Below are 24,587 nucleotides of genomic sequence, written 5' to 3'. Positions count from 1 at the left end.
ATCTGTTGACACTGAGAGTCAGCTACAAGTTCCAATAATGAGAGGAAAGGAAGAAGATGAGTCATTTGTGGATACCTGATATGGGTGATTGCATCTTCAGGAGAAATGGAAAAGCTGGGAGGAGATGATTTAGGGAATCTATGAGGAATTTGACTTTAGACTGACTTTTAGATGCTTGTGGGACATCTAGGTCAAAATAGATATCCATCAGTAAGTTGGAGATTTGAAGGTTTCCAGAAGCTCACTAGAGAGATGTAGCTCTGAGAGGTTTTTTTCAGCATTGATATTGAGTCCAATTATTTGATGGTGAGATCACTGAAACCATAGAGAGTAACAAAAGAGGGCCTGGGACCAAGTCCTAGGTTTTACATACTAACATTAGGGACAGGATGTGGATGATAATACCTGAAGAAAATCTAAGAAAGAATAGTTAAACAGGAGAACTGAGATATGGCAATATCACAAAAACTTGGGAGGTTAAAGTATCCAGAAGAGGGTTGATCAATGGCATCAAAAATTATAGACTGGTCAAGAAATAATGAGAACTTAAAAAAAAGATCATTGGATTTATCAATAAAAATATCTTTGGTAACAATGGAAAAATAGTTTCAATTGTGATGGTGTAAAAAACTAGATTGCAAGTGATTTAGAAGTTAATGGTGGATGAGAAAGTAGAAATAATGTATATATAACAGCTTTTCCTAAGAATTTGACTGTGAAAATAGAAGAAGTGACTGGATATATCTTTTGAGGAAAAAATTAAAAGTCACATTTAGATATCTGCCTTCTGTTTAATTTTTAGATTTTTGAAGTGTATTTTTGCCTTTTCATTTTTGAGTTGTATTATATGAAACAAAAATGTAACATTTTGCAAGCTGCTGAATTTATTTATAGTTAAACATTTACAGTACTTTTCCAGTTTGTAAATTTTATCCTCTTTTGCATTTGGTATAAAAAGCATCATATATGTGCTCTCTCTCTCTCTCTTTTTTTTTTGAAAAATCCATTTATTTATTAAGGTAGGAGCTATAAAACTTCAAATTAATGACTAGTGGCTTGGCTCTAGTCTGTGTGTTATTCAGTAAACTACCTCCTTAGATACTGGTTCCTCCTGGGATTCTTGGCTTCTTATCTGTGTATGTCTGTCTTTGTGCATGCGGGCATGCACCTGTCTTTGAACCACTGTGAGAAATAATGTTACTGTTAATGATTAACATCTGTTGCCAGGAACCTGGATTTTCCATTACTAGAATGACTGGTGCCAAGTAGTTAAATAAATATTACTACTGGTAATCTAACCAACTAAAAGAATTAATTCTCTGTGTGCTTTATAATTTGAAAGTATTCAAAAAGACCCTGATAGCCACAGAGGTTTTTGATTTCTTTCTGAATGTTTAAAAATCCCTTAGAGGAAAGATCCCACCTCCTCCCCTACCTTTTGATCTTCTATTTTCTCTTAAATAGAGTTTTGGAAAAAAAAGCAATTTTTTCTCACAGGGTCTTTCATTTCAGAAAAAGGTAAGCCTTTTCTGCTTCCTCTTACCTGTCTAATCTTTCTCATAACACACTTGCACAATTTTAGAGGACGTTTCCTCTGTTCAGGACTTTAAAAAATTATTTCTTTCAAATACTAACTGACTGGGAAAAAAGTAAACTTTAGTCCTTTCTCTACTTAGTTCTATTATATTACATCTAATACTAAAATAATGACAAAAACACTTCTAGTCAATAACTATGGGAGAAGTAGAAGGGATAGAGTAGGTATTAGACCTGTTACTTCATTCCAGACAAAGAAACTTCCTCTCCCAGTACAGGTAGGAACCTTTTCTGCAATTTATAATGTTAGAAAGTTGATTAGAACCTTGAAAAGCTTAAGTGACCTGCTTCTGAATTGTACAGCCATTATGAGTCAGAGGCAGGACTGGAACTCAGGTCTTCTGGCTGTTATGAGGAAATAATGCTGAATTGATTAAAAAACTGACTAAAATCCTTTGAAGTGAAACTGAGCTACCTTGCAGCAACTGGGGGGAATCTGCATTGCAAAAATGAATGTTTAAAGAAATTATTTCATAAACAGGAATTAACATTTATCAAAGTGTTATTAAGTAGAGATATTAACTTGAATTAATAAATTCCTAGAGGTAGATGGGTGCAAAATACCCAGAAGTCAAGGTACAAAATACCTAGAAGTCATTTGAATAAAGCTAGAGTACTTTAAAGTATTTTAAGTAAATTTGCCCTTCTGGCCCAGCAAGCTTATTTATATTATCTGTTGAGAAATCCCCTTCCCTACACTTTCCCCTTTGGTAATGAAAAAGTAAATTTCTAGCAAGAAAGAGTAAATTGTTGTAAATTAGGAAACTTATTTTGTGTTAGTTTACTACTAATTTTTTATTTTTTTTTTGGTTAGAGCAGAGTTTTCTGGGATTGTTTTCTGTGAAGATTTAGAATTAGATTTCTATTTAAATCTGGAAATATTCTCTGGACAGGGGATTTAGGGGACATATTTGAGTTTATCCAGGTCTTAATTCTTTCTGGGAATTTATATTATACAATGTGGTTTTCCACAAATTGCATTCCTTAAACAGGGGGGCATATTTAAAATGTGACCTGTTTCTATGGTATGAGAAACTATAATACAAAGTATGTAGCTACAGTTATAACATCTGAAAATGAATATGACCATTATTTCATCTGAAAAGATAGCTGTGGTTTCTAAAAAAGACATTCTTAATATACTGTTCTAAGATGAAATGTGGCTGGAGCTGAATAAATGGAAGCTCATAAATTTCTTACTTTCTCTGCCAGTACTTGATTTATTAGTGGAGTAATCTAGAAAAGAAAGTAAAATGGTATAGCACTAAAGGGAGTATTAATGTCCTAGCTAAAGACCAAAGCAGAGTGCATAAGTTAAGAGAGGAAACAGTGTTTCAAAAGTAGTTTTAGTAAATCATAAATTTTTTCAATGGAATTTTATTTTTATCTTCTGTTTTAACACATAAAGACTTGGAAATAAAGGTGAACTTTGAATGTAAGTGTTTCCTTTTCTCAGATTTTATATATGAAATTCTGAGGCGTTCTGTGTTTGATTGATCAGGCTTATCACACTTTTGTTTTAAAAGTTTCCTTTCTAAAAAAAACAAAAACAACAACAACAACAAAAAGAAATGTAAACCCTATATCAGATTGCTTTCTGTCAGGGGGAGGAGAGGAGGGAAGGGAGGGAGCAAGAAAACTTGTAAAACAAAGCCTTGCAGAAAAAATGAATGGCAAAAACTACCATTGTATGTAGTTGGAAAAAATCAATAAATATTTTTTTTTTTAAGTTTAGGGGCAGCTAGGTGGCGTAGTGAATAAAGCACCGGCTCTGGAGTCAGGAGTACCTGGGTTCAAATCCGGTCTCAGACACTTAATAATTACCTAGCTGTGTGGCCTTGGGCAAACCACTTAAACCCCGTTTGCCTTGCAAAACCTAAAAAAAAAAGTTTCCTTTCTCAGAAAGTAGTTCTATGAACATAAAGTTGCTAACAGCTAAGGAAGTTTTGTTGAGTCCAGTCTCTCTGTAAAGAATCTTTTTGTTATATGAATAATTTCCTAAATTTATTTTTTGTAAGTTTAGAGTTTTGCTATTGTGTTTATTTAAAATGGAACTCATTGAACTATTTTGGTATTTATCACCTGCATGAGAGGGACCAGGTGAAGAGAGTTTGAATATATTAGAGAAATTCAAAGAGCAAGACTGAGCCTGTGCAGAGGCATTTGGATTTAGCCTAAGTTAATAATTATGTACTGAAAAAGTCTTAGCACTGACTTTCTTACCTACAAAGAGATCTGCCCTTTGAAGACTGAAATTACTATGTAGTGGGGGGGGAGATATTTCAACATTTCAGTTTTGCAATGGGATAAGGCTTCTTGGCAGAAATAGTAGCTTATGTGGATAAATAAAAGATAAGAAATATATTTTTTCCTACCTTAATCATGTTTATATAGACATATCTGTATACACACACATGGTTTTTTTTTTGTTTTGTTTTGTTTTAGGAACTGCGATCCCGTGAAGAGGAGCTAACTAGAGCAGCTCTTCAGCAGAAGTCTCAGGAAGAATTGTTAAAGAGGCGTGAACAACAACTAGCAGAAAGAGAGATTGATGTTTTAGAGCGAGAACTTAATATTTTGATATTCCAATTAAATCAAGAAAAGCCTAATGTAAAAAGGAGGAAAGGAAAATTTAAGAGAAGCCGTTTAAAACTGAAAGATGGACATCGGATTAGTTTACCCTCAGGTGTGATTTTAATTTTAATTTTCATAAATTTTTTTATGTGTATTTGAAGGGGAAAAAACAAGTCTATCTGAAATTTTTCTTATGGTGGATTAAAAATGCCCTTGATCTTTGACCCAGTTTTGGCATATTTAAGTCATTTAAACAGTTTTGTGAATCAGGTTTTTTTTTTTTAATAAATCTTATTACATAAAAGAGAAAGGGGGAAAAGACTTTTAAATCTTAAAGTTGGATATATTTCCTTACCTTTTCAACATTCTAGCAAATAATCCATTAACAGTTACCTATTTGTTGATTGCATACCTTCAAACAACTACAGAAATTTTGTAGTATTTTAAGGTGAATTTTTAAGACAGGTGACACTGTGTGGTACAACAGATAGATGGATTTGGAGATGACCTAAATTTGAATATTGGATCCCTCATTCTTGCCAGCTGTTAACTGTAGCAGCAGGTAGACAAGTGTTCTGGACCTTCTTTTGCTTCATAAAGAGGATTGGAGGAAACTGTGCAGATGACTGCCTCAGAATGCCCTTTGGACAACACTTTTATATCTCCTGTTCTACAGAACCGTCCCCATGTTGCAATAAGGCAAGCAAGGCACAGTGACCTCTACCTGCTACTGTTTTGAGAATAGCCTTCTTGGGTCTCAAGAACCACATTTTGATTTGCCTTGAGGCCAAACATCAAAGGAAGATCTTGAATATTCTTTTCTCCTATCTCATTCAAAAGTTTTTTTTAAAAAATCCAACTACTGATATTTTCTCTGGGCTCACTGTTCACTTTTTAGAATAGTCTCCCCATCCTAGTGATCCTGAACTCTTGGATATGACAACCCTATTCTTCCTATTTTTCTTTTTTTGTTTTTTCTTCCTTCTTCCTATTTTTCTTGCTGCTGCATCAGTCTTCTCAACCTTAGACTCATCTTAAACTTCTTTCATACCTTCAACTTCCTAACCTTCATAGAAACATAGTTCCCTTCCAAAGACTTATCTTTACTGATCACTCGTTCCTGTACTGGTCACACTTTTCTCATACTCCCAACTCTGGTCATGGTGGGAAAGTGAAAGTACTATTTGCTCTCCATTCCTACTTCTAGATCCTCTGCCTCCTAAAATCACTATTCTCCTTTGAGGTACATGCTGCTCAATTATATTACTAAGACTATGTGGCTGATTGGGATTTATTTATCAACATAGAGGATATTTTCCTTCTGCCCTCAGTGTGTGACTCAGTGATCACTTTTATTCATTTTCTCTTGAATGGAGCTGGAGAGAATTTAGAAACTGTGCTGATGGCATCTTCTACAATTTTTTTTTTATTTAATGGAACCTTCATTATCACTTCACTGTCCTCTCCCTAACACTTGTTCCAAATCTTCTTGTGTCCTTAAGTTTTCCAGGCATTCCCTTTCACTGTCTTGTTGATTCTTTCACTGTCTTACAAGACTTTGTAAACCCTTTATAATCTGACTTCTTCAAAAATATTAACGATTTTGTAATTGTCAAGTTGAAGGGTCTTTTCTCATTTTCTCATTCTTTGATTTCTCCATGGCATGTGACATTGTTGATCACCTTGTCTGGCTATACTTTCCTTCCACCATTCCTTTCTCTTAGCTCTTGTTCTATTTGTCTGACTGCCCTTTCTCTTTTGGGGCTTTTCTTCATCAGTGTCACATACCCTAGCTTTTACATTGTCCATGGCTCTACTTTGGGCCCTCTTCTCCTTTCCCTCTAGTCCAACTCACTTGATGATCTCCTTAGCTCCTAGTGTTCGGTTATTTTCTCCATGCAGATTTATTCCTATATCCATTTATACCCAGGCTTTGAGTCTCTTCTGAGTCCTACTATACCAACTGCCTTTTTGATGTCTTGAACTGGATGTCAACAGCATTCAGTCGGTCTGTCCCACAGCATAGCAAACACTACATATGTCCAAACAAGAACATATTTTCATTTCTTTAAAACCCTCCCTCTTCCCAACTTTTCTATTATTCCTCAGTCACAGACTTGTTACTTTGGTATCATCTTCAACTGTTATCTCCCCCTTGCTTCATATGTCCACTCTATTGCCAAATCTGGACATTTCTGCCTTCACAACTTCTCTCTTAACTGTCTTTTTCTTTGCATTCATAGAGCCACCACCTGGTTTAGACCTCATTGCCATCCCCAGAATACTACAAAAAGCTTTCAAGTTGGTCTCCCTGCCTCCTATCTCTCTCTGTTCTAATCTATCTTTCACTCACTGCCAGGATGATTTCTTATTTGCGGAGGTCTTAATCTATCACTTGTCAGCTTATTAACTTGCCTCTATTACCTTCAGGATCAAATATAAAGTCCTTTGCTTTGTTTAAAGCTCTTTATCGGGGTGGCTAGGTGGCACAGTGACTAGAGCACTGGCCTTGGAGTCAGGCAGGAGTACCTGGGTTCAAATCCGACCTCAGACACAATTACCTAGCCGTGTGGACTTGGGGCAAGCCACCTAACCCCATTGCCTTGAAAAAAAAAATCTAAAAAAAAAAAGCTCTTTATCACCCAACCCCTTCTAGCCTCTCTGGTCTTACTTACTCCCCTCCACATGCCCATTGGTGCACCCGCCTGGCCTGATTGTCATCCATGATGCTTCATCTGTGGGCTCCACAGCTTTGTATGAGGCTGCCTCCCCTACTCCCTTGGTTCTGCTTCTTAGCCTCCACGGCCCTGTAAAACATAGCTCAGGACCTCCCACCCCCACCCCCCTTGGCAGAAGGCCCTGCCTACCTTGATTCTAGGGATTTTCCCTTCCAAATGACCTACCCTTTACTCATCAATCTGGTATGTGCATAGTTAACTTACATGCTGTTTCTCTTCTTAGAATGTTCATGTTCTCACCATTCTTTATATCCTCAGTGCTTTGAATTGTACTTGCCAGATAAGTGTATAATAAAAATTTGTTAGTGGACTAATAAGATGAGGTCTTTTATCTCCCTGTCCTTGCAGCATTCTTCTGTAATGTATCTGAAGATATTTAGTAGGAATATTTCAGTCAAGTAAATATGTTGACTTTGACACACACACACACACACACACACACACACACACAAACACACACGTTGGCATAGTGGAAAAATGAGGGCATTGAAAGGGATGACCTCCAAGATCCCTTTTTTGTTTATGCAAGGCAGTGGGGTTAAGTGACTTGCCCAAGATCATACAGTTAGGTAATTATTAAGTGTCTGAGGATAGATTTGAACTCAGGTCCTCCTGAATCCAGGGCTGGTGTTCTATCCACTGTGCCACCTAGTTGCCCCCACGATCCCTTTCAATGCCGTATCATCCTGTGTTTCCTTTGGGTAATCTTAGAAAAACGTTTATTTTAAAAACATTTTATATAAAAGGTGAAAATGTGCCAATACAAGTCTATAATCTTAACTTCATAGAATAATGAAGTATAACTCAGTATACTTGCTTTCTTCTTAAAGTATACCTTGGTTTATACGCAGAGAAGGTAAAGATAGACTTAAGTTCATATGGGATTTTTTTTTTCTTTTCATGATCATTCTTCAGGGGTCTCTTATCTGAGGAAAGAAGGAAATATTTTTGATCAATATATATCAGCATGTCAGAATTTTACTTGCAGGATGGCTCTTGAAAAGAGTCCTAATTGAACTATAATTAAAAATCTAAATCAGCTCCAGCATGGCATAGTGCAGAGTAAATTTGGAGTCAGAGGACCAGGGTTCAAATCCTTCCTCTGACTCCCTGCATGATCACAAGCAAGTGACTTTCTTTCTTTGGGTTCCTGTTCCCATATTTAAATGATCTCCATGGCACTTTCTGGCTTTTGATTTGTGTTCCCTTTTTTTTCTCTAAGAGAAAATTGTTTTGTTTTCTAAAAGTCACCATGGCTATTTACTGTCAGTCCACAAGATGGTGCTGAATTGTTATAAACCTATCATCTCCATCTGTTTTTGTTCTTCCTTTCTTTCCAATCCTCTATAAGCGATGGCAATTTGTGTGGAATGCCTGAAATGTACAATAGGTAAACAGCAAGATGATTTTTCTTTTTTGAAAGTTTAAATATCTTTAAAACTAAAGAGGGAGGGTATGAATCCTTAAAATAAAAACCTCCCCACACATTTTAAGATAGTCAAATCATTTCTAGAAAAGATCCAGTTCTAGAACTGTTGATATTAAGATACTTATGCTTCAAAAGATCCAAAATCTTGTTATTTGGAGTTCTGTCTCCCTCTGACATGGGTCACTACACCTCTCTGCTTCAGTAAACATTCTTCAGAGGTTTGTTATCAAGGTGATGGTAATGAGCCTTCTAAAACTAAGTCCAACTTTTAAGAGTTAGTTAAAGCATATTAAATGTCTGCTGTAGACTAGTATTAGGCAATGAGGATGCAAAGACAAACATGAACCAATTTTTACTTCGAGGATCTTCCAGGTAAACACTGGCATGTCATGTTAGCAAGCATCTTGAATTTACAATCAGATGGCCTGTATCTGTGTGAGCTAATGACAGACTTTACCCCTCTAGGTCTCAGCTCCTTTTCTTCAGTTGGAAGAACTTCAGTTGTACTTCCTCTGAAATTCTTTTAAGCTCTAAATCTATGCATCTAAGATACTATATGTAAAATAAAAAGAGATTAATTCTAGAGGGATAGCATTAGCAACTAAGGTGGGGTGAGGGAATCAGGAAAGAATTTTCATGTAGGATGGCATTTGAACTGGAAATTGAATGAATCTAGGAATACTAAGAGCCAGAAACCATCCCTGGACCTTCATTGGAAGCCTTCACATGTTTGTGTAGGATTTATCTATTTAAAGAAGTTATTAGAATTATGATAATAGAGCTTTTCATAAGGCATCAATGAAGCAATTTTTTAAAAATGAAATACATTATCTATTATTACTTTGCTTCTGAAATGTAAGCATATATATTCTCTTAGTATAGGTCATAGAACTAGAAGGGGTGTTGGAGGACTTTGTCCCAAGCCCCTCATAATACAGATGGAGAAACTGAAGCACAGAAGTTGAGTAACTTGTATATGGTCACAGATATTTTGTGAAAGGCATGATTTGAACCCAGGTGCTCGAACTCCAGAATACTAGTACACGTTATCATAAAAGGTCAATATTTAAGGGAAGAACTTTGATTCATAGACTTAAGTTCTGATTCTAGAAAATAAAGTATTCAGGGTAAGTTATAATTTTAAGTAAAGGTGGTATTGTGGTTTGCTTGTTTTTCGACAAAATTCTAGAGGGAAAGGTATTTTACTTTTGTTAGAAATTAGCTTTTGGCTTTCCTGTCCTTAATGTCGCTGGGGTTGGGCTTGCTATGGCCACCACCACTCCCGCCATTCCTTAGTGCCCAAATTGAACCTGTGTAGAGCTCAGACTACCAAGATGTGCTCCATGGCAGCCTACCTCCTGGCCATCCTTAGCAGCAATGATTCACCAAACTCCAAGGGGCGGCTAGGTGGTACAGTGGATAGAGCACTGATCCTGGAGTCAGGAGTTACCTGAGTTCAAATCTGGCCTCAGACACTTAATAATTACCTAGCTGTGTGGCCTTGGGTAAGCCACTTAACCCCATTGCCTTGCACAAACCTAAAAAAAAAAAAAAGATCCTAGCATTGAGACTGATGAGGAGGGGATGAAGAAGGTTATCAATGAGCTAAGTAGCAAGAACATTGAATATGTGATTGCCCAGGGGAGCAGCAAGCTGGCCTTCATGCCCACTAGTGGTGCTATCGCTGTTGTTGCCAGTGCTGGCCCTGCTGGCCCAGTTTCTGGTAACTCAGCCCCTGTTGCTGCAAAGGAGAAGGAAGAGTCTGAAGAATCTGAGGATGATATGGACTTCGATGTCTTTGATGAGTCACCTTCCTGCCCCTCCAATAAATAAACCCTTTTATTAAAGACAAACAAAAAAGAAATTAAGCCTTTGTCTTCTTGTTAACTCTGTCCTTGCTATTTACATGATCTATATTTAATACTTCTAAATAGCCATTTTCTCCTGCTCATTCACTAGAATGCAACAACATGCTTTTCTTCTGTTGAAAAAAAGAACTTAAGACTTTTCTTTGCATTCCTGTTTTACATTATTTTACCAGAATATGACTGGGTTAGTTCTTGAACATATTTGTTTTATGATTTACCTCATTCTACTTAAAATTAACTTATAGGCAGAATTCCAGTGGAATAAATTAAGTTCAAAAGATGTGTTCTTTGGAGGAAAGAGCTATGGGTGGTGTTATTTACCATTTCCTATTCTGTCTTTTATTTCTTTATTTGATTTATGTACTTGCAGTGAAAATTTAGTATCATTTATTTTTTTTATCCAACAGATTTCCAGCACAAAATAACAGTGCAGGCTTCCCCAAATTTGGACAAACGAAGAAGTTTAAACAGTAACAGCTCTAGCCCACCAAGTAGTCCAACAATAATTCCTCGACTTCGAGCTATACAACGTAAGTTGTAGATTTCTTCTCCTCTAAGTCTCACTTCTCTTCTCTCTGTCACATGAGTCCTAATCTATTATAATAATTATTTTGAATCAGTAATAATCAAAAATGTTTAGTGGATTGTAAGCAAATATGCAGATTCTTTAGCTATTTTAGAAAACAGAAGTTGGTCTTGGGTTCCTGAGAATCATATAATCTCAAAACTGGCAAGGGACCTCAGTGGCCATTTAGTTTTCAACCCATATCTGAATAGGAATCCTCTTTTTAAAGCCCCTAACAAATGTTCATTTGGCCTTCACTTGAAGACCAAAGGGAATCTACTTCTACCTCAGAAAACTGTCCTTTTTATAGGGGTTTTTTTTTGTAAGGCAAATGGGGTTAAGTGGCTTGCCCAAGGCCACACAGCTAGTTAATTATTAAGTGTCTGAAGTCAGATTTGAACTCAGGCACTCCTGATTCCAGGGCCAGTGCTCTATCCACTGTGCCACCTAGCCTCCCCTAAAACTGTCCTTTTTTGAGATAGCTGTCACATTTCTTGGATTCAAAGTTAATATTTTCCAATTTTATACAGTTCCATAAATGCCAAAAGGGGGGGGGTGCACAACTTTCAATATTAGGTGACACTAGAAAACTATAATAATCTTAATGGGAAGATGAAGATTTTGAAGTAAAATAAAGAATTTAAGGAACTTTTATTTTCTTATAAGATAGAAAATTTAACTCTCACCACAAGATTAACAAATAGATCTAGTTAGTATTTAAATTCTCTTCTTTCTCTTCTGTTTCCTTTTTCCTTTCCCCTTCTCCCTTTTTGCCTTTCCTCCTTTCCTTTTTTCTCTCATCAGAAATATTTATGATTCTTATAGAAAGAACTATTTATCTGATAGGAAATCGTATTCATCCAATTTACTTAGTGCTAGTAAAAGTTTCAAATTAGGTGCTAAATGAAAACTAAAAGAAATGAAAACTACTAAAGAAAAACCAAAAACACGCAATCAAACTGATGTTTCTTCCAAAGGTGATTGACTTCAAACAAGAAAAATAATTTAAAACCTGGTAAAATCTGTTTCACATGTGTGCCTGCCAGTGAATCTAGTAGTTGTCATTTGTATAATGAAGTAAGATGTTTAAGGTAGTGATTTGCGGTTCTCACATCCATTCTTTACAAGGAGAGCATTTCTCCTAAATAATTATAAAATATATGCTTTATTGTCCATTGATTTAGATTGGAATGGTTAAGTAGGACTGATATCAGAAACTCTTTGGAGTTCAGATTTGAGCAATAGAGTAGTTTTCACAGAAGGCTCCTGGTGTAGTAGACTTTGGATTCAGTTTGTGGTCTTTAGTTCCACTGATGATACCTAATAGATATGTTAACTGTAGGAAAAAAGTCATTTAATCTTATATCATAGAACTAACGGTAAGTTATGAATGGGCTTTGATCTGCCTAAGGTGAATGAAAATCACAGGTCCTTAATATACTAGCTTTACATATGTGTGTGAATATTTACTTAATGTGTATGTATGTTTACATGATATACATATGTCTATATAAATAGAAAAGCTGTCAGTACTTTATATTTCTGTATAACTCTACTTTTATTAGGGAAGACATATTTACAATCAGCAAATATTTTTATTTTGATCTTACCTGGGTAAACTAAAATATCAATAAGTACCATTTTGTTGGCAGTTGCTAATGTAGTAAAAAGGATAATGACTCAATCATAATTATCTTAACCATTTTACCTTCCCTTTTTAAACCTACTCTTTCTTGTTGGTCCTTTGATTGATGCTCATTGAATGTGGTATGTGTCTATTAAGGAAGTGTAGCAGGGAACAATCATAGTTGTATTAACAAGATGGCAAGAGGATTCAACTATTCAAGGGGTATGTGTGATAAAATCTTTAAGCTCCCTTGTACTGCCTCTAATAATATCAGTCAAAAGCTTTTTGGAGGCTTTACCTCTAATAACATCAACTTGTAAGCATTTGGGGGACTTTGCCTCCAGAGAGCACATTTAGCTCTTAGTCTTTAATACAACCATTTTATAATCTTTCCCTTTCGCTCTATATTTTCACCCAATTAAGTCTAAGGTAGAGCCCTTCTAAAGACCTCTTGAACACTAATCAAAGCAAAATCCTAATAACCTTGTTTTCTTTTTTAATAATTTTTTCAATTAATGTGTTTATTTTTTTCTCCCTTCCCCCTCTCTCCTTTTCACATTTGAGGGAAGAATAAAGAAAAGCAAAACATTTCTAACGATTATGCATAGTTGGGCAAAACAAACTAAAATATTTATCTCATTCTGCATATTTAAAAGTCCATCACCTTTCAGGCAGGAGGGAGCTACCATCAGTTCTTGGTAATCATGGATTTTTCAGAAACAGCATTTCCTGATTGTAGTTTCAAACTGTATTCCTTCACTTCTAATTTCTTGATGCCTAGTTCCAGTAACTTTTTTTTTTTACTTTACTTTCTTTCTCTTACATGTCCCTGGGCAGTGTCCAAAAGAAATGTTTCTCTTGGTTTTGCTTCACTCTATTCTGTTGGCATACAGGTCCAAGAATCTCCTGTTGTTGCTGTGTCATCATAGGCCCTCTCACTCTGCTAGGATAGATTTTAATAAGCAGCGGCTCTCTACTTTTAAGCCTCTGGTTAATGTCCTCCCTTCTTATTATCCATTCTACTACTCTTAGTGCTCCTTCTCACGCTTCATTGTTTGCTCTTTATCCATGTCATCTATTTCCACTACCTAGGTCTTGGGTCTTCTGTTTTCCTCCCTACTATCTCACTTAATAACAGATAGTAGGGAGGGAAAACAGAAGTTGAGTTATCATCTGTATGAAAAGGATTACTAGATCTATATATCCAGTTAAGTTGCCATCTTGATCTCAGTCCCACATTACCAGCTTGGAGATCTCAAATTGGATGTCCTCAAAGCATTTCAATATCTCAGCATGTCCAAAGCAGAACTCATTTTCTTTCACCCCAAACTTTCACTTCTTCAATATTTTCCCAGTGCTGTCAAAGGCACTACCATACTTCTAGTCACCCAGGCCCATATACTGATTTTTGTCTTTGATTCCTCCCTCTCATAACACTTCAAATCCTATTTTATTTTCTGGGCTTGATAAACTTACCATGTTTTGCTGGCAAAGCATGCCATACCAATCTGATTTATCTTATACTAGTTCTTCAATCTTCATCATCTAGTCTCATCAATTTAAGAATTATTCATCATCAGACCCATTTCATATTGGTCTGCTAGTTTTGTAATCTTTCCACAGTATCTTTTGGATCTCCATCCCCTTTCTTAACTAAATGCTTCTACCTCTTTAGACTTTACAGCTAACCTTTCTTTCTGCACCCTACTTTTTAACCAAAATAAAATTCTTCCATAAAGTTGCAATAAATAGGAGAGTATGGCAGAGTCGAAAGAGCCCTGAATATGAATTCGGAATGCCTAGCTTCAGATGTTTACTGCCATTCTCACCAGCTGGGTGACCTTAAACACAATTAATTTAGGATGTTACACATCTCCTACATCTATTGCCACTCCTTTGTTTTCATTGCTACCACCCTATGGTATAGAATAGAGAGCAGCATGATTCTTCTTTGTCTTCTTGTTATAATTTGACTCTTCTTGTGATCTTTTATAATTTGTCCCCGACAGAGAAGAGTTGTGCTGCTGTCTAGACTTTCTTGAATGTTGGTAATTTAGTTTTGGGTTGCCTGTTGAACTTGCATATTAACTATTAGTCTATGTTGATTGGCCTTTAAAACTGGTTGTATTATATCATCCTTATTAGTTCCTCAAAATTGTGCATCAGACAAATCACTACCAATTTGAAGAGCCATCATCAGCAAACATTTCTTAAGAATGTCCTATATGGAGTATATTAAGGCAAAAGAGATAGCATATATATTGCTAAACCTTATATTCTACTGGGGCCAGAGTTGGAGAGGGTAGGAGAGGATAAGTATACAGATACATAAATTTAGGATGTGGCTTTAATAAGTTTAAAACTGCACTAAACTTGGGGCAACCTTTATAGATGGATAAATATAAAATGATCTGGAGAGGTACCACTAGTAGGGAATATCAGAAGTTTTCTTACTGACTTTAGCTTCATATATTATAATTATTATATGAATTTGAGTTTGTGAGGACACTTTTGGTTACTCTAAGATTCATTAAGAATTGAGAATTAAGAAGTTGCTAATTATTTATTAACAAGGAAAAAATTAAGATGACATGTAGTTTGCTGGACTTTGTGGATTTAATTCATATTGACTTGAAATACCAGCAGTGTACTCCAACACTCTTAAGTGATTCTTGAATAAAGTTTCATCTTCCTTTATTTGGCAGAGTAGGTCCTCCACAATGTGACATCACTCTATATTTACAGCCTCCTCTTTCACATATTAGGCTTAGTCAAACTGGACTGCTCCCTGAACATGCTCTGAGCCTTCCTACCTCTGTACCTTCTCTGTGGGGGTTTTACAAGGTAATGGGGTTAAGTGACTTGCCCATAGTCACACATCTGGGTAATTATTAAGTATCTGATTAAATGTTAGGTATTAAGTGTCAAATTTGAACTCAGGTCAACTACACCACCCAGCTGCCCTGGCTGACATATTCTTTGTCCCATTCTTTTCCTTGAGAAATTCTTGTCTACCTTTCAGACCTAATCCAGATGTCATGTTCTTCATGAAGGTTTCCTGATTTTTTTTTTCTTGGTATCTAACTCCTATTACATCTTTTCCTAAATACCAAATGAAATACATGTGTGTGTGTGTGTGTGTGTGTGTGTGTGTGTGTGTGGAGCTCTTAAATGTGATCATATATGCATCTTTTTTAAAACAACCCTACGATATAAGAGCTCTTGGTATTATTATTATCCTCATTTCAAATGAGAAAACTGAGGTTCTTAGAGATTAAATAACTTGCCCACAGTTATATAATAGGTATCAAAGATGGAATTCAAATTTCCATTTTTTAAATTTCCTGTTCAACAGTTATAATAGTGATTTTGCTTTATTTATGAAGCCTGTGTTTCCTGAGACAGGGAGTTACTTCCCTATCAATTAACAGTAATCTAAAGACAGTAAGAGTTTTGTTTTTGTTGCTTGTCTTTTCTATACTCAAGGGATAGATTGATAGAAGTCAGAAATTTGGTATCTGTTTAAGAAAAAAATTAGTAATGGAATGAAAATTAAACAAAGTGGTTTGACAGGTTTGTCTCTGTAACTTTTCTTACTTCCCTTGGAGTATTCTAAAATTCCAAAGGTTTTAGATGTACCTATTTAAGCAATGTGTGCAGGGTACATATTTTTATGTACCTATATATAGACTTAGGCCTATGAACACACATACACACACATAAATGCAGCTTATGTTAAGCTCTTATTATGGGCTAGATACTGTGCTAAGCATTTGAGATAAAAAAGGAAGGAAAAAAGTAATTCTTGTCTTTAAGGACCTGATAGTCTAAAGTATGGAAACCAAATAAATAGGCACATCCAATATGTATATGGAGATCCATTTATTAAAAGTTCTAAAATGAATCTTATATCTTTATTGGTTGAATTAAAATTGGTTGAATTATTAAAATTCAGGATAAAAGTTTGTGAAATTAAAGTATACCAACCATGAAAATTAGGTTTTATATATTAAGAAATTATATTAAAGGATAAAGTTGAGTATTAAATATTTAAAGACAGCTATAAGGATACAAATTCACTTGCTAAGAATGTGGTTAATCTTGAACAAAATTCAGATCTATATTTTTTAAAAATCTCTTTAACTTCTTCAAAAGTATTTTTTTAAAAAAATGAAGAACCCAGCCCCTCATTTTATCTTGTAACACTCAATAATAGGGTATGCAGTGTCACATAGAAATCAATCCTTATCAGCTGCATATTGACTTAAAAAAACATAAATTAACATTATCTATGTTTTATTGTATTTTTAAAAAAATATTACCCATTTCATTTTAATCTGGTTCTAGCCTCAGGAGCTGCTGGTCTGAGTTTGACATATTTAAGCTTGCAGTGTCACATAGAAATCAATCCTTATCAGCTGCATATTGACTTAAAAAAACATAAATTAACATTATCTATGTTTTATCGTATTTTTAAAAAAATATTACCCATTTCATTTTAATCTGGTTCTAGCCTCAGGCGCTGCTGGTCTGAGTTTGACATATTTAAGCTTATCAAAGATCATGACTAACTTTGTAACTTTTTTTGCGTTATTTTTAACTTACTGGTGGTTTATTCATGAAATATGTAGTAATAGTAACAATTTTTCCCCAGTGATTTCAAAATCAGATGTAAGTACATCTCATGACCAGAGAAACAGTATATATGTGTATCAGCAAGATGTAGATATCACAAGTGAATATGTACCTCCCTGTGAGGGAATGAAAAAAGGCAAGATACAATTAAATTGTAAAGGGTTTGGGGGCTTTTGTAACTTAAATTTTTTAAATTGTATTAACTGGTTGAAGACTGAGCATTTAACTATAAAACATTAATGTGAAGTTCCCTAATTCAACTCTTAAAGAAACTTTAATGCCATAAGTTTGATAACTCAATTATTTCATTGAAATTATTCTACTAAATAAAATAAAAATTAAATGCTCAGTTTTGTTTTCTTCCTTCAAATAAAAATAGAAAATCATGAATGTCAAAGCATGTGAAAATAAGACCAGATCTTTTCTCTTAATTTGCATCTTTCCTAATTTATTTTGTCTATTCTCTTGCTACTTTTTTTTGATTGGAAGAGCAATTTGTGGTAGCTTTGGGTGAAATAAATCTTATCTTCAGGGATTTAAGACCTTTTGAATGATGCATAAATAACTGGGTACTGATGATTTGATTAAATTTATTTGATTACTGTAATAAACCAGTGAATGGATCTGTGACTGATTTTTCTCTGTATATAGTCACGTCAGATGAAAGCAATAGAACCTGGGGCAAAAGCACAGTCTCTCGTCAAGAAGAATTTGAAGATGTGAAGAGAAACTTCAAAAAGAAAGGTTGTACATGGGGACCAAGTTCAGTTCAAACAAAAGACCGTACTGACTGCAAAGAAAGGTATAGCAGTTTACTGATTTTTACATCTTGTAATGTGACTAGTATCATTGCCTTTTTTGCACTTATTTTATCCAAACATTCAGTTAGTTGGCTTTGTCTTTAATAAGATATAAATTCTCATCATGAGGCTTTATTTTCTCATTAATTTTGCTTCTCATCTTAACATATGCATTATTACACTTATTTATTTTTATGAGCCATTTTAAAAATTGATAGCCTGATAAGATTTTGTTCTTTTTCTCTTAAAAATTAAAGTTTGCCATTGTTCTTTCATCACTTTCATCATGATCTAACTGGATTTTACTCTGCTCTAGTTTGTATGATTCTGTCATGTCAGAAAAACAAATTTCTTTTTCAGAGTAAGACCCCTTTCTGATGGCAGTAATCCTTGGTCAACTATCTTAATGAAAAACCAGAAAACTGTGCCTTTAGCTTCATTATTTGTGGACCAACAAGGTAAATTCCCTTGTGATAGTTATAAACTGAAAACTTGAGATTTGTTTGTATTAAACTTAAAAGTCAAATTTAATTTTTTTTTTTATTTTTGTGTTGGGGAGAAAATATTTAAGGGGGAATGCTAATAGGTAGTGTTATGTAATTTCTTTTGTCTTTAGATAATAGATAGCAGATGTCAATTTTCTCATTGTTTTTCAACCCCATTGTTAGATAGTTTTCTTGGGAAGAAACTCATTTCATGCTATATATCAGGGCTGTCCAACCTTACTTTTAGGTTTTTATTGAAACAAAACAATATATTTTGATTTGCCATTTTAGTGAGAGTTCTGCAGTAGCTTGGTTTTCATTTACTAAAAGATTTAGTAAGCTACAGGGGGCAGCATAAAATTGGGTGCAGGCTACATTTTGGATGGACCTATATTATAAACATAAATATTATAATTCATTGTTTTATTCTGTTAAGATTCAATACTGCAATTAGAGTGTCTGTAACTTTATGTTATTTTGTTGTGAATTCATTTATTTTATTTTAGCTTTTAATTTTCCAAGGTAACTCAAAATTAACTTACCTTAAGTTGGAGGAGAAATAGAGTAAAAGATATTAAAAATTATTACATTGAGAAATCAAAAGATAACTTTTTTTTAAAGTACTACTCCATTTGAACCTATGCCTCTGATTTAGGTGTCTCTCCAGAGCAGAAACTTTCCCCTGATGGACTGGACAACAGAAGACCAAAGCAAGTGAAATTGACAAATCAGGCCCATGTTGATCTACCTCTTTGGAAAGATGATCCGGGTGATAACCCTGTAGAACCTGAGAGCTTTGAAGAGGGAACCTCTGCAAGTTCTGCAGCCAGTACTCCCCAAATGACTCCCACAAATAGTCTTAGCAGAACATCCCCCAAAAAGAAAACTGAATCTGCATTATATGGGTGTGCTGCATTATTGGCTTCTGTAGCTTTGGGATTGGATATTAGGGAACTAAATAAGGCACAACCTCCTGATGAATTGTTGCCCAAAGAAGATAAGAAGAAACGTGAGGGAATATTTCAACGTGCTTCTAAATTACGAAGAAGTTCCAGTCCTCCTACCAGATTGCAATCTAAAAGAGAAGATGTTAACCTCCCATCATTAAGCCCATCATCACACACTGTGAACCTCCTGTCTATGCCTTCCATCTCCACAAAATGTTTGCTAAACTCTGACAGTGAAGACATATTTGTGGGTACTTGTGATACAGATATTCCCATTAGAGGAGTTTCCCCTCTAATTCAGGGAAGTAAATGTGAGCCTACTTCCATTTCAGGACTTGTGACTGATCACAGCCTGCTGAAAAATGTGCCTTCCTCTCCTTTCACAAAGCAGGTGCCTGGAAATGTGCCAAATAATGCATCATCAAAAATGAGGGTATCGTGTCATAGACGGACTGTATCTGATGGAAATGCTTTCCAGACTACAGGTAAATTATTTAAAATATTGAAAGATGGTAAAATTAAGAGGACACCCTACTACTTTGGTCCAGTTCCTTTCCTCCCTAAAATACATTTAAACTGTTATTTATAATGAGAGTTGATTTAACCATCTGATGATGAGAGACTATGATAGCAATAAATGGAGCACTTGTTATAGAGTCAAGGAATTCCTGGGTTCAGGTCTTACTTCTCACATATCCTGGTTCTGTGATCCTGAAAATGATACTACCTCCTGGTAATCTAGGAACTCTGTAGGACAAAAAAAATGACAGGATAATTGCCAATTGCCAGTTTTAATAAGGAAAAGAAATTCCCCTACCAAAAGTTTCCCATAACACATATATCAATGTATTTAGCAGCTAGCAGTTCAATGGTATATGTAGCCAAGCTAGCCCCCAAATCCCAATTTTATCAAATTGATTTCTTTAATAATTCATAATTGGGTTATAATATATGTGGTGGTGTCTTTTTTTTTGTTATTGGTTGGTATAGAGACCTGAAAATAAGACTTGTGTAATAAAGCGTAGTAGCTCAACCCTATTAAGAACTGACTCTCTTCCTCACCATAATCCTTGAGTATTCTGCTCTTCATATTGCCTTTTTTTTCAAATCACAGAAGAGTTCATAAACAGTTCTTTTGAATGGTTAGTAAATCTCTTAAAGTAATAATAGAATAAAAAATATTTTTATGTTTGAGTAGAATGACCACTCATGAAAATATCCATTTCAACAAAGTACCTACTGTATGTATGCAAATCATGTAAAACTCTGTTAAATCCATAAAGAACTGGATTACATTTCTTTTGTTTGTAAAATAATCAACATTTACCAGCCAAGTGTGAAGCAATGAAAAATTTAATGAATTCATCAATGAAAAATCACCTTCATCTTCAGGTGATGCCAGTGTTTGAAACTTATCCCCTGACTTAGAATCATTCATAGAGAAAGAAAATATGCATATTTTCAGGTAGTATAATCTTAACTGCTTTAATAAATTGATTTCAGAATAGTTTTAAAGAAATATAGTTCTTAATAATTGTTTCTAAAAGACTACCCAACCTTCATTCCAATCATTTTTAAAATTATAAGTAATAATGGTGCTAATATTTTGAAATACTTTTGGTTTAAGTGTTACTACATTTTCCAGTCCTTTGCAGCACAGCTGTCACCAACATGGTCTTCAAGCAACTTCTCTGTCCCATTGTCTATAGTATGCTAGCTCTCCAGTGTTTGCCCATCATTTATCCATTAAACTCTCACTTCCAAATGATTACTTAGTTGACTCTGTCATTATGGCAATTTTGCATAGTGATCTTTTTTTTTAATAAAACTAAAATTGTTCTAATTATATCTTGCCTTTACATTCACATAGGTACTTGTTCAACCAATGGAGTCTCTGAACTGCCAGTTCTTCAAGTTTCTGGGATGCTGCACTTCCCATTTGTTCATCAGAGACATTTGCCAAGTGAGGGCCTCCTTGAAAAACAAAATGCTGTCAGTGTCATCCCCAGACCTCGTCCTTCTTCTCTGAGAAGTCGATTAAGTCCTCAGCAGGTTCTTTCAGAAAGTGTAAAACTGAGTACTGCTCAGACAGACTGTTTCAAAGGTCACCCAGGACCAAATGCTGACTGTCTGCTCAGTTCCAAGGAAAGAACTAAACTGCATGTCCCTTCACTGCTGGACATTGATATGGAAGGTCAGAACAGGGACTACACTGTGCCTCTATGCAGAATGAAGAGCAAGACTAGCCGACCATCTATATATGAGCTGGAGAAAGAATTTCTGTCTTAATTTTAAGTGCCTTATGCTTTTAAAAGCATTTCTGTTTGTGATGAGAATGACTTAAAATCATGTGTCTACTTCTAATGTTTCATGCTGCTGTATTTTCAAAAGCTGTGGCCATGTTACCAAAACATTAGTAGATGTCTTTTAAATTTTGGAAAAATATAACCATTGTTAGCTTGTCTGTATTGTCTTTTTCACTGGAACCACACCTAGTAACTTGAAATGCACAGAAGTGTAAACCTAGAAGCACAGTAAAGTAAAACTATTTGCTGGATAGGGCCTTTATTGATCAGTCTTAACTATTAGCTTTGTTTTCTCTTTCTCCCTTTTCCCCTCTTTAACCCCAGTCACAAAAAGAAAGATAAACATCTTAAAAATGATGGTACTCCCCCCTCCCCCCCAAAATAATAAAATGCTATAAATCTGTAATTTTGAATGATGTCATGCAGAAAACCACTAGAATAGGTATAGAAATTGAAAGATTCCCCTAAGCTGACCCCTTTTCTGCAACTTCCAGTCTTAGAGAGTTCCCTAGAGCCCTGGGAAGTTAGATGATTTACCTGGAGTCACACACCAGGGTACCAGAATGGACTTTGAACCTATGCATTCTAGCTTCTGAAGTTGACATTCTTTATCTTGCTAGTGTTGCATAATTTTGAAGATGGTTGACTGAGATCAATGTGGTATTCTCTTAAACTTCCTAACTCTTAACATTATGATTGTCAGGCAGATTATGTAGTGAAAACCCTGTTTTGAATATACTTTATAAATACTTATTCCAGTAGAATTTATGACGAACCTAATGTATCTGAATGATGACCTTGTACCCATTGAAAAAACTTTTTCGGTTGCCTCTTCTTTTGGTGAGAGAGTCCTAAAATTCTCTCCTAAACTAAAATAACCATTTTATTTGGTACCTGAAAATGCACAACTCTTAGTCTCTAGAAATAGTTTTGGTAATAAGTAAAACTGAATTTAAGTGAAACTTTTTATTTCAAAAGTAATATAATTTTAGTGACAACAAAATTACCTAGCACCATAAACTAAAAAGAATTTATTATTTAAATAAACACATTTCAAGATCAGAGATCAGCTCCTGGGAATTAAATATTTTGCAAAATTATTTGACTTGTCAGGTAATCTTAGTTGTTAAAAGACAAAGGCAATTAGAAATTACTCAGAAATGTGAGTATAGAATTATATACCTGAGTACAGCTAAGAATTTCATAAACTACTGAATTGTTAAAAATTGTAATTCTATTTGGATGATGGTGCTCTTGTCAAATTATATGGGTTTCTTTCTAGAAAATCTTATGTGAATTATCACCTCTGTTTACTATTATCAGTTTGGAAGCACACTTATTTTTTTAATTGCCATAAATTTTTAAAGTAATATTGCTTAATTTTTTCTTTAAATTTCTACTCAAGTTAAATAGATATTTTATTAAACTGAAATTTTAGTGATTGAAAATTGGAATTTCAGGTTTGAAGTGCATAGTAAGCAATTTTTCAAAAAATATCATAGCTTAAATTATAAAGCTATATCTTTTAAGTACATTTTTGTAATTTTTTTGGTACTATAAACAGGATTATGATAATGATATTACATTTTATCCTGAAGGAAACAATTTCTAGGTTGCAATAAAATCTCAGGTACTTAATTCATTATTATTTTATTAAATCATTGTTCACTGTAAACTTCAGTTTTTGATAAATTTTAAATTATGATTTTGGTCTTTATTAATACATCATACCAACATTGTTGACCACGTAGTTTTCAGCCATTAGTTTTTGTAACCTTCAGACAAAATTGCAGGAAATGCCTGAAATGATGAATTTGTGCACAAAATCCCTCCAAAAAAACCTAAGTTGCTTACCTATAATTTTATTTCTACAGAAACAGCATATGTTTGCATACTGTATTCCCTTATAATATAACCTTTCCTAACCATACAACTTTAGACCTCTTAGTAGCTTTACCAGGCCAGTTTGCATTCTGATGAACTGAGATATGAAAATATATTATAAATAAAGACAATTATCTATCAAAGTATGGATTCAATCTTACATGACACTGCAGATAATTTGGGGTAGGGAAGTGGGGGAGATGATCGAGATCTGTTGTAAATTTGTGATTTCTTTTAATGTGTTGCTGATTATGGCACTATGTGGTTGTATTTATTTTCGTGATTGAATAGTTTTACTAGGATAAAAGATAAATTAAGGTGATCACTGTTAGTAAACAATTTAAGGTGCTTATACTGCAGAAATTTAAGGTATCTACTTGATATGCTGTTTTACAAAGCCTTATGACTGAAAGATGTTTACATATGTTGTATTTTTTTAAAAAATAAACTTTTTTAAATAGCCAGTCTGCTGCTCAGTGACTTTGGCTTTTTTGTGAATGTGAATACTTTATTTTGTAGCCAGTGATAAAAAGAATTTTAAAAGGATACATATCACTGATGTTTAAATAAGCAAAATGCACATATAAATATGAGGAATCTTACAGTTTCGGCACCAACAAAGAACTTAATAAATGTTTATTGATGGACTGACTGAATAGCTTTTAGATCTGTGGAGACTCTGAAAGCTTTACAACCAGAACACAAGTTCTGGCAAATTCTACCAAGCTAAAGTTCTTAAGGGTTCAGACCCACGGTTCCTAGATGGTATATTTGTTGCCTGAGTACCAGCCAGGCCAGATGGGTATTTTTGTTTGTATTTTTGACACAGCAACTCATTTCAACTAGGCCTCACCCTGCATTATTTGAGATCTTGTTAGATTTTGCTTGAATGTGTTTTAAATAGCTTTGTATTCTGATACAGAACAAAATAGTGACATGATTGAATTATTCTGGAGGCAGTTTGCAATAAAAAGCAGCTTTTTCTTACAGTTAAATGGGAGTCAATAAAATGTCTATTTAATGAGTGAATTTAATCATTGTTGAATTATAACAAATTTCAAGCAGTATCTAGTACCTACTTATCCTTGGTTAGAAGGTAATGCATGAAGCAGCTAAAACAGTGCCTGATACAG

The 24,587-nt window shown here is 34.6% G+C and overlaps 1 protein-coding gene across 1 annotated transcript in view; it reads left to right on the top strand.

The window, feature by feature from the left end:
- MAP3K21 (mitogen-activated protein kinase kinase kinase 21) overlaps nucleotides 1-23,918 on the top strand; it is a 30,529-nt gene extending 6,611 nt beyond the window's left edge. The window contains exons 4-10 of the mRNA XM_074220918.1: nucleotides 4,042-4,282; nucleotides 10,613-10,735; nucleotides 17,052-17,168; nucleotides 17,684-17,834; nucleotides 18,193-18,290; nucleotides 18,973-19,749; nucleotides 21,135-23,918. Of these exons, the coding sequence (XP_074077019.1) occupies nucleotides 4,042-4,282; nucleotides 10,613-10,735; nucleotides 17,052-17,168; nucleotides 17,684-17,834; nucleotides 18,193-18,290; nucleotides 18,973-19,749; nucleotides 21,135-21,553 (1,926 nt within the window). The 3' untranslated portion in view covers nucleotides 21,554-23,918. The remainder of the gene's footprint in view (nucleotides 1-4,041; nucleotides 4,283-10,612; nucleotides 10,736-17,051; nucleotides 17,169-17,683; nucleotides 17,835-18,192; nucleotides 18,291-18,972; nucleotides 19,750-21,134) is intronic.
- The last annotated feature ends 669 nt before the right edge of the window (nucleotides 23,919-24,587 follow it).

The sequence above is a fragment of the Macrotis lagotis genome, chromosome 2 (genome assembly GCF_037893015.1).
Source record: "Macrotis lagotis isolate mMagLag1 chromosome 2, bilby.v1.9.chrom.fasta, whole genome shotgun sequence".
In the NCBI taxonomy this organism is placed as follows: domain Eukaryota; kingdom Metazoa; phylum Chordata; class Mammalia; order Peramelemorphia; family Peramelidae; genus Macrotis; species Macrotis lagotis.
The sequence above is the reverse complement of the archived record's forward strand: the minus strand, read 5'-3'. Positions and strand labels throughout refer to the sequence as shown.